This window comes from Pagrus major, chromosome 13 (assembly GCF_040436345.1).
Source record: "Pagrus major chromosome 13, Pma_NU_1.0".
NCBI lineage: Eukaryota > Metazoa > Chordata > Actinopteri > Spariformes > Sparidae > Pagrus > Pagrus major.
Genome location: NC_133227.1, coordinates 9,916,352 through 9,929,213, shown reverse-complemented (window position 1 = coordinate 9,929,213; position 12,862 = coordinate 9,916,352). Strand labels below are relative to the sequence as shown.

At 42.4% G+C, this 12,862-nt stretch overlaps 1 protein-coding gene across 1 annotated transcript in view; it reads left to right on the top strand.

Moving 5' to 3' along the window:
* The window catches only part of fryb (furry homolog b (Drosophila)), a 55,611-nt gene that overhangs the window by 37,363 nt on the left and 5,386 nt on the right, over positions 1–12,862 (top strand). Inside the window, exons 36-61 of the mRNA XM_073479655.1 lie at positions 59–146; positions 316–389; positions 1,392–1,542; positions 3,228–3,331; positions 5,122–5,213; positions 5,364–5,457; positions 5,609–5,828; positions 6,003–6,154; positions 6,346–6,533; positions 6,619–6,713; positions 6,796–6,994; positions 7,088–7,309; positions 7,498–7,696; positions 7,788–7,885; positions 8,045–8,215; positions 8,438–8,578; positions 8,674–8,859; positions 8,970–9,134; positions 9,433–9,507; positions 9,700–9,870; positions 10,043–10,051; positions 10,447–10,641; positions 10,753–10,890; positions 11,144–11,358; positions 11,892–12,096; positions 12,698–12,847. Of these exons, the coding sequence (XP_073335756.1) occupies positions 59–146; positions 316–389; positions 1,392–1,542; positions 3,228–3,331; positions 5,122–5,213; positions 5,364–5,457; positions 5,609–5,828; positions 6,003–6,154; positions 6,346–6,533; positions 6,619–6,713; positions 6,796–6,994; positions 7,088–7,309; positions 7,498–7,696; positions 7,788–7,885; positions 8,045–8,215; positions 8,438–8,578; positions 8,674–8,859; positions 8,970–9,134; positions 9,433–9,507; positions 9,700–9,870; positions 10,043–10,051; positions 10,447–10,641; positions 10,753–10,890; positions 11,144–11,358; positions 11,892–12,096; positions 12,698–12,847 (3,797 nt within the window). The remainder of the gene's footprint in view (positions 1–58; positions 147–315; positions 390–1,391; positions 1,543–3,227; positions 3,332–5,121; positions 5,214–5,363; positions 5,458–5,608; positions 5,829–6,002; positions 6,155–6,345; positions 6,534–6,618; positions 6,714–6,795; positions 6,995–7,087; positions 7,310–7,497; positions 7,697–7,787; positions 7,886–8,044; positions 8,216–8,437; positions 8,579–8,673; positions 8,860–8,969; positions 9,135–9,432; positions 9,508–9,699; positions 9,871–10,042; positions 10,052–10,446; positions 10,642–10,752; positions 10,891–11,143; positions 11,359–11,891; positions 12,097–12,697; positions 12,848–12,862) is intronic.

The following is a 12,862-nucleotide window of genomic DNA, read 5'->3' as shown; positions in this document are numbered from 1 at the left end:
GTCTGTGATTGACTGCACTGTATTTCTGATGATCATCTCTGAAATGTCTTGTGTGTAGGTACCACCTCCAGCAGTAACACCGTGGTGGCTGGTCAGGACAACCTGGCAGACACAGATGAGAGCAAGCTGAGAGAGAGTGAAGAACGGTTAGTATTAAAACATTTGATATATTCTTAAAAAAAAGCTGAATGTCTCTCAAGACACTGAAAGTAGATAAAATGTGTCAAATATGTCAGCATCATACCAGTTAGGGTTTAAGACTGTACACTTTGCAAGCTCTAAATTTAACTTTGAGTTTTCATTTGTTTCTCTCAGTAGGGCGAGGGCTCACAACAGACTGGAGTCTCGCTACAGCAACAGCTCTGGAGGCTCCTACGAGGATGAAAAGAGTAAGTCTTTTGCTTCTCATGAGAATGAATGTACAAACTTGCTGGCCTAGTACAATGTGTGCTCACACACAGCCCATGGGGACTCACAGCTGTCTGTTACTTGGAAATAACTCCAGGACATGGATTCTTCCTGTCAGTTCATAATGGTTACCACTTACACCTAAGACCTTTATGCTATATGTGACAGATCCCCTCGATACAGACAAGAATCTACAGACTGACATTTGTTTGAAGAGTCTGTGCACCAGGAATCAATACCTAAATAAACACAGTTATCTTTACTGCTGTGGCCAAGCTGAAACCTGGGTGTGTCATTCACTGCATTTTAATTGTTGTTGTTTATCAAACATGTTAGCCAAGGCCCACCACTGTCCCCTATGTCACAGACATAGATTTAACCTCAGCCACACTGATGGCACTCGGTCTATCTTTTGCAGGCGTCTGTGTTGGGAGGCTTCCAGGCAGAAGTCTGCTGCTGTAGTCCTCATGTGACTAAGCAGAGTTGTACACAGACGTGGTTACAAGGGTGGACACTTTACACTAAACTATGACTATCATGTGACTTTACTGTTTCATGGCGTCAAGCACTTTAAGAGGAAAATATCTTCCTCAGTATAGATGTGTTTCCTTTTTAAAAAAAGTTAGATTACTTTGGAAATAAAGTGTGTAATACAGGTACAAGAAAGATTTTGATTTAACAAGAAGTTTTCGCCTTTCAGTAGACGCGTACATTACATTATGTACATTTGTTGAAGTATGTATTGTAATACACAGTGTGTACTACTTGTTTAAATACTTGGACTGCGACTGAGCTCATGTTTGGAATTCCACGTTTTGAATGGTTTCCAAATGAGCTGTCACATTAGCTGTTTGTTATTGCTTTGATTCACATGGGAAAACTTTTTTGTGCTTCACAGTCTGTGTTCAGCGAGTGAACCCGTGTGTTTTTGGTATATGTTTAATTTTTATTAACAAAATCTCTGTATTGGTCTGTTTTCATAGCTGACCCACTCCCACCATACGCTGGTTGGCTGCTAGGTGTTCTGGAGACCAACCATCCTCAGCCGCTACCCATGCCTGTTAACGGAGGCTGCTGGGCTCCTCTGGTCGACTACCTCCCAGAAACCATCACACCTCGAGGACCACTGCACAGGTCTGCACAAACAAACACAGACGTACATTGAACAACTCAGAAAACGTGATGTTGTTATCAGTAACATCAGAGTCAGTACAGAAAGGTATTCTCTAACAGACAAGTTCCACCTACTCACAGACTCGCTCTGTCTCTGCTATGTACGGAATGAATATTAGAAGGGACTCTACTCATTTATCTTCTCCATCTCTCTTGACACCTCAAAAATCATTAAAATGAAAATGAGATTCAGCTTAGATTTATGATGCGTGTATTTACAGGAGAGCAGGTTGTTTGATTACATTAACAGGGCTTTATATTCATACAGTTTCTGTATCTGCAATTTGTCGTGTTCATTCTCATTCAGTACAAGAGAAGCCTCACAATCCCAACACAGTATATACACAAAACCAGTTTCTAGAACAAGACTTGTGATGATGATGTGAACTGAGTGAAATCATGTTTTTGCATCTGTGTCTCAGTTGTCTCCCTCAATTGGTGATACAGATCTTCTTTAAGACTAAAGGACATTCAACAGAACAAACCGATAAAGAATACAGGATCTCTCTTGAATACAGTTGTCTTGGTTTTTATTCTGCTGATTTGATGTAGAGTTGAAACAACTAGTCAATTAAATGATAAGTTGATTGACAGAAAATTGACCAGCAACAATTACTAGACTTATTATTATTATTATTATTATTTTATTAAGAAAAAGAGGCAGTTGCTCAACTTTTTCCCCCTCTTTCCTCAATGATATAAAAATACAAGTCTTTGTCTTTTTAAACTGTTGATGAAAAATAAACAAGTAACCGGAAGACACTTCTTTAGATTTTTCCCTATTTTCAAAGATTTTACAGACCGAAACACTTAATAGAGAGGATAATTGAGCTATATTTGGGGTGGCTGTAGCGCAGGAGGTGGAGCGGGTCGTCCAGCAATCGGAGGTCGCTGGCTCCAACCCCCGGCTCCCCAGCTTCATGTTGAGCAAGATACTGAACCCAAAATTGCACCTGATGAGCAGGTTGGCACCTTGCATGGCAGCCTCTACCATCAGCGTGTGAATGTGACAACTGATGTAAAGCGCTTTGGGCAGTCAGTAGACTGGGAAAGTGCTATAGAAATGTCCAAAAGGTGCAAAGCAAAATAAAACAACCAAACAAACAAAAAATGAACAATAGATATCACATTTATTGAATTTCAGTCAAACTTGGTTAATGATTTTTTGATTAACTTGCTTGGTTGTTTATATCTCAGGTGATCCTCTTATTCTTATGTGTTTTTACTGTAATGTCTGGTCCGATGCAGCAGTTCTCTTAATTCAAGTTTCTCCCACAGGAGGCAGTAAAGTAACCTTAATCATAAATGACTATTATACTTAAGTTTTAATTGAGCCTGGCTCTTTTATTCAATAATTTGTGGCGCAAAATAATGAACTAGTTAGTTTCCCTGCCATTGTCATCTAAAGATAATTAAACAATGTTTTGATTATGAAATTCATTGTTGGTTGCAGCCCTAATTTGACTGACGGACATAATTCTTTTCTTGTTCTTTATGCTGAATAACCAAACATGTGGGCTAATTGACATCACATGGGCTTTAAGGATGGTCACACAGCTCAGTGCACCACCCCACCGCCTATGGAAGGAGCAAGTGTTGTCGATATTTTGTGCACTCACGTGATCTCTGTGTGTATTTGTCTTCAGGTGTAACATTGCAGTGATCTTTATGACTGAAATGGTGGTGGACCACAGTGTGAGAGAGGACTGGGCTCTACACCTGCCCCTGCTGCTACATGCCCTCTTTTTGGGTAGGTGTGCACAACACACACGCACACACATACCTGAGCTTTCGTCTATATTTCTCTTAAAGTCTGTGAATGTTTTAGCTGATTAATCTTGAAAAGAAATCGAAGAAAACAGTTCATACACAGTCTAAAACACAGCCAAAACATTTTTATGTGAAAAACTGGACCAGCTGGTTGGTCAACCATATTTACTCAGAAAAGTTCTCCAGCTCTTATCGCCCAATGAGGTAACACGAGGTGAACTTAAAATGATAAGATCAAAACATTGTCATTCACTGGATGTCAACAGGGTGTTTTCTCCCACTACATACTCCCAAAAATAACCTTAAGGTGTTGCAGGTATTTTCTGTGACGTCCAGTAAGCTCATAGCGTGACACAGACATGGAGGACAGACCATTCTGATGTGTCACACAGACACGGACACATTCCCCCGGGTCTGCATTTCTCTCCACGACTTTATTATCTGACACGTGGACATATACCTCTTCTGTCAACTGTGCAGAACTGTATTATTATGCATGCTGCATATTTAGCATACTTACCCTCAGGTTCAGGTTGGTCATTATCTTCCAATCTGTGTGCATGAAGATGTCTAAGAATCTGTGCTGCATTGTTTCACGATTTGTTTTTTCCTGGCAATGTGTGGGGAGAAATGGTTTATTTATGCGGTTTCACCTCTCACCGGAATGCATCACCGTGGTATCTAATGCTGTACAACTAACCTGCAGGTTATGTTCCAGATAACAGATCAACACATAGAACAGCACCGCCTTCTGACCAATCAGTTCTCTAGAAATGGCCTCATCATTCATGTAATAGCTCAGTGTGCAGACTGTGATAGGTGTAACCCTGTGTAGCAGGGCCCCATCCTGTCTTTTTTATCTAATTTTTTATCTGTTGGCTGCAGGCAAAGTCAAAGCCATTTGATTGCTCATTTTATTTTTTATACCGATATCATCTTACCACAGAGATGGATTGAGGCACTAAAGCCTTTTACTTGGTATAAGATATGAAGGTGCCACTTTGATTTATGTTTTAATATTTCTTAATTATTTGCTCCCAAGTCCGTTTGAGTCGCATTGCATGAAGTCTGAATGAGACTTAAACTCTCTTTCTCACTTCATAAGAATGGATCTAAGCAACATACTAATTTAATAGAATACACAAATATAATTATTAGCAGTTCTACACATGTCTTGATGATAGAGCAGTCATATTATAAGCCTTTGAACATTCTGTGATTTTTTTTGTCAGCTGTCCTTCCTGCATTTGGTAACTGTAGCTGTGTTGTTTTTGGCCTAACTATGTATTTAAACATTTCTATTTTTCTATTATAGCTGGCTCTCAGTTTATAAAATATTTTGCTCTGCTGCCAGTGGACTTGTCTATAGTTGTCGGCTGCAAACACCTCCCCTTTTATGTGATTGGCTCATGGCTAGATGCCAAAATCCTGGGTTTACTTATCGAGTTTATAACTACCTCTGTGTGAGATTCTAGTTCCCTAATTGGGAGTGAAGCACAACAACAGTCCTTGTAAATTATGAATTTAAAAAACTGTACACCAACATTTCTGGGCACAGCAACAGTATCTAGATTTCACTTCTCCTCATATTCTCCTATATTTGATCCTTCTAAGTAATTCCGAAAAATATACAAACTTGTGTTTACAGCTAGGACATGTTGTTAATTTTAGCATCAATACAGGCTAAACAAAATCGCAAACAATCATTATCTTGCTGTCTGTACCTGTACCCACAAAATCTTAATCCTGTCATTGTCTTTCATTGGTCAGGTCTGGATCATTACAGACCAGAGGTCTATGAACACAGCAAACGTCTCCTTCTCCACCTCCTCATCGCCCTCTCCTGCAACAATAACTTCCAGGTCAGAGTGGGATCCTAATAATTGTTATTTTTGTGCCATTTTAGCTTGAAATAACATTTCAGTTTTTATAATGGCAATAGGAAGTTAATCATTCAAAAATTCAGCCAAATTTCTTCAGTCACTGAAGGATCTTGCTTGTGGTGATTACAGGTAATAGCCTCAGTTCTGATGCTGACGAGAGAGATCAGTGACAACAAGACCCTCACCATCAAGTCCAGCTATCACACGGAGTACCAGCAGTCACGTAAGTAGAAAATACTCAACACACATCTATTAATCCTGCAACATTTAACAGTGTAAAGAAATTAATATTTGATCGTTTTTCTCATGGGAGCACCGATGAAAACGTGCTGAAACAGTATTTAGTAACAATATCCATCGTAATTTTCCTTCAGACGCACCTGACTTCCTGCGAGAATGGCAGACATCTCCGGTGGTGGATTCTGGCCTCAGCTCCACCTCCAACTCTTCTTCTGCCAGTTTAGGTGGCGGCAGCACTGCAGGCAGTGTTGGAAATTTGCCCCTTGTGACACCTGACGACCTGGAGGACCTTGAAGATGCGCCCAATGAAACCGACGAGAAGACGAACAAACTCATCGAGTTCCTCTCCACCAGGTACGTGCGGCTCCACTGGAGTTTTGTGAAATTGTACTGCTGAAGCAACGTTTTGGCATACAAATGTTCAAGCAGGTGTGTTTGTGAAGTGAATGTGTGTGTCGTGCACACTGTGTGCGCACATTTAAGTGCTTGTGTAACATGTATGTGGTGCTACTGGTGGTGGGTATACAGTGCCTGGAGTACTGCTTTGTTGTTGCTCAGAGCGTTTGGGCCGCTGTGGGTGCATGAGGACATCACGCCAAAGAACCCCAACTCCAAGAGCACGGAGCAGCTCTCCAACTTCCTACGCCACGTTATCTCTGTCTTCAAGGAGTCGAAATCAGGTGTGAAACTGATCATGTTAATGTCAAATGTCAGAAATATCAGGACTCACTTCCTACACGTGTAGTGTTTCTTAAAATCTAGAATCTATTTTCAAATGATTTGTTTAACGCCCTCTACGGCATTCTGCAATGACGTAGCCCACTACCCTTAATGCATCTTAATGTGTCTTCGTTCCCATCTGTTTCTCCAGACTTCCACCTGGAGCAGCAGCTGAGCGATGTGGCTTTACAGACGGCGCTGTGCAGCTCCTCACGTCACTACGCCGGGCGCTCTTTCCAGATTTTCAGAGCCCTCAAGCAGCCAATCAACAACCATGCCGTCTCTGACCTGGTCTCACGCCTCGTCGAGGTGGTGGGAGAACACGGGGACGAGGTGCAGGTGAGAGAGAACAAGTGATTGTGTGGTTAGAAACAAGCATATGTGAGAACTATTACAGCACTAAACATCCAATTATGTGTTTCAGGGCTATGTGATGGAGGTGCTGTTGACGCTGGAGTCAGTGGTAGTGAATCTAGCAGAATGTCTGAAAAACAGCGACCTTATGGCAGCTCTAACCAGGTAGGCCACTGCTCTTTATGAGTGAAGATTTAAATGTAGCATTTTGGTCAGAATGTTGATTTTCATTGCGTTTGATTCACAGGACGTCCTCACCAGACTTTGTGACCAGTGACAAACTGATGAACAGAAAGAGCACGGGTCAGTTGAACTTCCCTGGCCCTGGGTTTGTTGGTCTGTCGTCACAACGCCACCAGCGCTCCTACTCGGTTCCCAAGAAGTTTGGCGAGTGTGGCCACCATATGAGTGATCCTCCTCGCAGTGCAACTCTGGATCGCATACAGGCAAGAACGAGAGATTCTTGTCACTATAATACTAGAACAGACCTGTAGAACATCTCACTAATTCAGTGTTTATATTTCATTTTTAATCTACAGGCCTGCAACAGTCATGGCCTCTCCAGATCAGGGAGAACCCCGGGGTCCTGCTCGTCGTCGACCAATCGTATTGATCCCAGTGTCCTATCGGATCCTGCCCATGTTTCCCATCCCTCAACAATACTGGCCACAGTCTTTTGGGTGGCTGTGTCACTCATGGAGTCTGACTTTGAGTTTGAGTATCAGATGTCACTTCGCCTCGTGCACAAGTTGCTATCAAAGGTATATAAGATTAAATTTACTGATCTTAGAGGGAAATCTGTCATTATACTAATTTTAAGGTGATTCCCAGTCATCAGCACTGTGCAGAAGTACAAGCAACTGACTATAAAAATGTATCTCAGGAGGAGTCAAAATAATACAACCAGCTTCGGGCTTCAGTTAAACTAAAAACAACTCTTATTTACCAGGTGCCCTTAGACAGAGCAGAGAACCGAGAGCGCCTCGAGAAGCTGCAGGCTCAGCTGAGATGGAGCGGCTTCTCTGGGATTCAGCAGCTTCTGTTGAAGGGTTTTACCTCCCAGGCCACTTCTGACCTCACCTTACAGCTCTTCTGCCAGCTCACTCCAGTCTCCCGCGTGCCTGTTGTTGACAGCTCGCAGTCTATTGGTAGGTATTTTCATCCTGCATCATTGTATGAGATTTTAATCTGTTTTTATTTATACTGTGTTGGAAGTTTAACCCCCTTCTCTCTGTGCAGGTTTCCCTCTAAATGTGCTGTGTCTGCTGCCTCACCTGGTGCAGCACTTTGGCCATCCTACTCAGTTTTGTAAGGAAAGCGCGGAGAGGATCGCACAGGTAATGTAGCCTCGTCTAGTTTACTTTAATGTCCTTCACTTTACTTAACTTTCCTTTAGATTAGTTTAGATTAGCCAGTGATCGTAAAAGAAAGAAATTTAGCGATAAAATGCAGCGTTAAAGCAGTGTGGTGCCTCTTCCTGTCTCTTCTTCACTCAGGTGTGTCTGGAGGAGAAGCACACAAAGCTGTCCCATTTGGCCCACGTGATGACTCTCTATAAGACTCGGTCCTACACCCGGGACCCGTTCTCTTGGGTCAGTGTGGTTTGCCGCTACCTCCATGAGGCTTTCTCCGACATCACACTCAACATGGTCACATATATGGCTGAGGTACGTGCTGATAAATGTGCGATGCATACCTTATTTCTAGGCTAACATGGTTATCATTTGCAAGGCATTTTAGGAAAGGACGTTTGTTGGATGGTTTTTGGTCTATAATTGATCTATAATTCATGTAATATGGTGGAATACCTGATTAACTAAATATCCATAAGCAATATTTTTTTGTTTGCATGCTTTCTCACTCATTGAATGTCTCTCTCCATGTCTCAGCTGCTGGATAAGGGCCTTCCCAGCATGCAACAGTCTCTCCTCCAGATCATCTACTGTCTGCTCAGTCACATGGACCTGACTGCTGTACAAGTGAAACAGTTCAACGCTGATGTCACGAAGACCATTGAGAAGTTTGTCCAGGTAATCATCTGCTCATTCCACTACCACCCTGTGTGTGATACAAAGTATACACTGCAGTCTCTCTTATACTTTGTACTGCGTTTGTGATTCCACAGACCATACACTGGAAGGATGCTTTAAACATCTTAAAACTGGTGGTGTCACGCTCTGCCAGCCTGGTTCATCCGGTGTACGGCCACTCGCAGGGTGACCTGTCTAACCTCGAGGTCAGCAGAGTGTGGGACGGTTCATCCAAGGCTCTGCCTGGAAAAACACTGGATTTCACTTTTGACATCTCTGAGGTGAGGAAGCAACTAAAATAAGTGGAATGCCCACTTACACTTTCAGTACTCATAGTTTTTATGATATCCGCACATTTTAACAAGTGCCTGCCTCTTCGTCTTCCTCACAGACTCCTGTGATTGGACGTCGGTTCGACGAGCTCCAGGGTTCAGGAGGTAGAGAGGGGAAGGCCAGAGCCATGGCTGTAACCCGCAGTACATCCTCCACCTCCTCTGGATCCAACTCCAACACCATCCTGGTGCCTGTCAGCTGGAGGCGACCACAGTCCTCTCAGGTAGAGTTACACCCTACCGTACATTTCTTTATGGAGCTCTAGATGATCTAACTAATAAATTTGACATCAAAGTCATATTTTTCTGTATATACTTAGTTTAATAGCATGAAGAAAAACTTTGCTAGATGTTGTACATGTATGCAAAACAATTTAAATTAATAGAAGCAATTTAAACATTTGAAGCAGCTTTAAAAAAAAGCCAAGAAACAGGAGACAACTTGAGTTTAATAGAGTTTATGTCCATTTCATCTTTGATAAATACATTATTCTTTATTTCTTATGTCTTTCTCCTGAATAGAAGAGAACCAGAGAGAAGCTGGTGAACGTTTTGTCTCTTTGTGGACAAGAAGTTGGACTCACCAAGAACCCATCTGTAAGCTTCCTACCATCTCTTGTTTACAGTACTCTACCTGTGCTTGTTTACAGTCAACGAAAGTCTACAACAGGGCAGAAGTCACTTTTGTTTGAGGCATAAAGCTGCTAAACTTAATACCACTGGAGAACGGAGAATAAACACAGACTGTCTGTCAGAAGTCTGAATACCTCTTTTGTTCCTTCTCGTCAGGTGATCTTCTCATCGTGTGGTGACTTGGACATGATGGAGGTGCGGGAAAGCGGTGTGTCGTCAGAGGAGGGCGGCACCAGAGAGGACACACTCGATGACACCGCCAGCGAGCAGCAGTTCAGGGTTTTCCGAGACTTTGACTTCCTGGATGTGGAGCTGGAGGACGGAGAGGTGAGACTTATCTTAAGCGTAGCTAGTAAATGATCTCTCTTTCCTTCCCTTTTACCTTGAATGCATCATTTCTTCTTAACATCAATATATTTGAAATGTATTTCTCTGTCCCTCCTCCTTGTCTCTCTCTCTGTCTAACTCTGTGTCTCTCTCTCTTCCCCTCGCTGCCTAGGAGCTCCAGGTAAGGTCTCTTACACTGAGCACTTACATTAGCTTCTATCTGTGGTGTTGCTGGCTCCTTTGTTTCCTGCTGATTGAACAAAGGATGATTGTGCTTCATTTTGCTCTCACAGCTTGGTTGCAGAACTACATTTCTGACAATACTGCTACTCGTCATAATGGAGATAAATGATATTCTAATGTCTTTATGGGATAAAGATCATCATATTGAATGCAAACAGTCTTTCCAGCATATTTCCATGAGTAACTTCTCATTTTGCATCTTGTGCTTGTCATCTTAGACAACAACTGTTCATTATCTTGAAGGTTTATGTCTTCACAGCAGTGAAATTCACTGCTACCATCGCCTCTGCCTTTGTCTTTCAATGTGTCTGTGTGTGTGTGTGTTTCATTCAGGGCGAGACCGTCGATAACTTTAACTGGGGCGTGCGTCGGCGATCTCTGGACAGCACAGAGCTCGGCGACCTGTTGGAGGAGAGCCAGCACTCAGGCAGCACCCCCAGTCTGGGTCACGAGGACCCCCACGATTCAGACGAGTCGTCAGAGGAAGAGGAGTCCTCAACCAGCCAGAGCCTGTCTCACTCTCAGCTTGTGCGTAACTGTCGGACATAAACTGCGTTGACATTCGCTGAAAGCTTTATTGACTGTTATTGGAATGATGACCCAGTTTAAAGAATTTCCTGTTTTGCCTCCCTGTTCCAGACTAACCCTTCTCCATCAGAGGAAACCAACCACACTGATTCTCTATCTACTTCTTACGACACATCTGCCGACCCACAATCCTTCAACGCCACCACACCGGGAACAGGAGCACTCTGTGATGATCACCGTGGCCTACACGTGAGAAAATAATACATACATACTCTTATATATATTGTGTTTTTTGGATGGAACACGTGTGATTAAGTATGGTATGATATAGTTTTTTTTAAACAATTTCTAAACAGTATCATGATATGTACCATTACCATGATAAAAAATAACTTATACTGTTACATAGCTATATCGCCCCGCTAACATATACATGTGCTTGTGGATTTTCACAGTTATGCTTGTTTTCCTTTGTGAAAATGTAATGTCTTTGTCTTCTCAGGGGAGGGTGTGTGGTGACGACGAGGACACTCAGGCCCAGGATGACGAGCTGTCACTGAGCGCCAACGAACTTCCTCACGGCTCGGACTGCGGCGAGAGCTTCACCCTGGAGCTGCCGGGGCAGCCTCAGGATCAGCCGCGCAATCTGGACCACAGGCTCAACCCGGACTACTGCCAGCCACCGCTGGACTTTCTAGACCCCAACTGTCTGCCCAGGTGAATGTGACAGACAGGAACAGGAAACAATATGGAGTATTGTTTCATTGGAACTTTTTATCAGCTGAGAATTGGACTGAATCTCAGTTAAACTGCAGTTTAAGCGCTACTTTAAGCTGCCGCAACCATAATGTTTGTGTATACAGCATTGGGACAGATCAGGGAATTTATTACTAGCTGTGATTCACAATGAAGTGCACTGTAAATACTTTAAGAAACACAATTTTCTGACCTTCTCATACATGTAAACTCAAGTTAAAATAAATATATACTGTTTTTCTTTGTTGCATTATATTTTCTGCACCTTGTAACTCATATTTTAGGCTACCTTTACAAAGACCTAGTATTTTTTTTCCAATTACTACTTCAACCATATCTAAATGGCACAGAGGGTATCACATTATCCATCTTACATAATCCCATGAGGTACTGTAGCTGGACACTTGATTTTGTTTCAAAACTTTTTTTCGGGGAAGATATCAAAACCCTTTATTATTTGTGCCCCCGTTTCTTTCCCATTTTCATGGCGACAGCTTACGTGATGATGTAGATGACTTGGAAGACCTTGGTTTTCCTCCTCCCCCCTCTCCATTTTTCTCCGCCATCTTGGCAGCCTTCCAACCCGCAGTGTGTGACGATGCCGAGGAGGCTTGGCGCTGTCACATCAACCAGCTCGTGACCGACTCAGATGGGTCCTGCGCCGTCCATACTTTCCAAGTCTTCTCGTCTCTCTTTAAGGTAAATCACAGGAAGGACTAGTTGATATCAGTTATAATTGTCTTACATTTTTTGTCTGTGTTTCTGTTTGTGCCAATAACCGTGTTTCTATCAATGTTTTTTAATGCACATTTTGAAGTATCGCATTAGAAAAGGTTAATGAAAAAAGAAAGCGTCATAATGTCACATTGCAGGTTCTGCAAACAAAATGTTTCCACCATTTTACACCCAGGAAAAGTCTGTTTGGGCCCCAGTGCATCACGTGACGTTGTAATTACACGGTTTGGTCACTATGAAAGTTGGCTTCAAAGCCTGGCACTCTTCCTGGGGGCTTGGTTAGGTAACAAGTTCACTATATCTACTTTTTCTACTCTGATTATTATAGCCATGCATAAGATTGCCTATACTGACAAAACTTATTCACTCCAAACCAGTTGATGCAAACAAACCTAATTTACATTTTGTTTTTTTCTTCTTTTTGGTGACATTTAGTTTGACAATTGGATGGAAATACACTTTATGATGCTCTTTTTTTCATTTGAAGCAAATTCCCATATCCAGTAGGATTTAAATGCATGTGTGCAACAGTTCAATAATTTCTGAAATTATCTTTCTTTCCCAGAACCTCCAGGGTAAATTCTGCCTCTTGACCACTGATGTTGCCACCTACCTTGGAGAGGGCTTAAGGGGCATCGGATCAAAGTTCCTCAGGTCCTCACAGATGTTAACCACATGCTCAGACTGTCCCACAATCTACATTGATGCTGACACGGTGAGCATTGAAGGA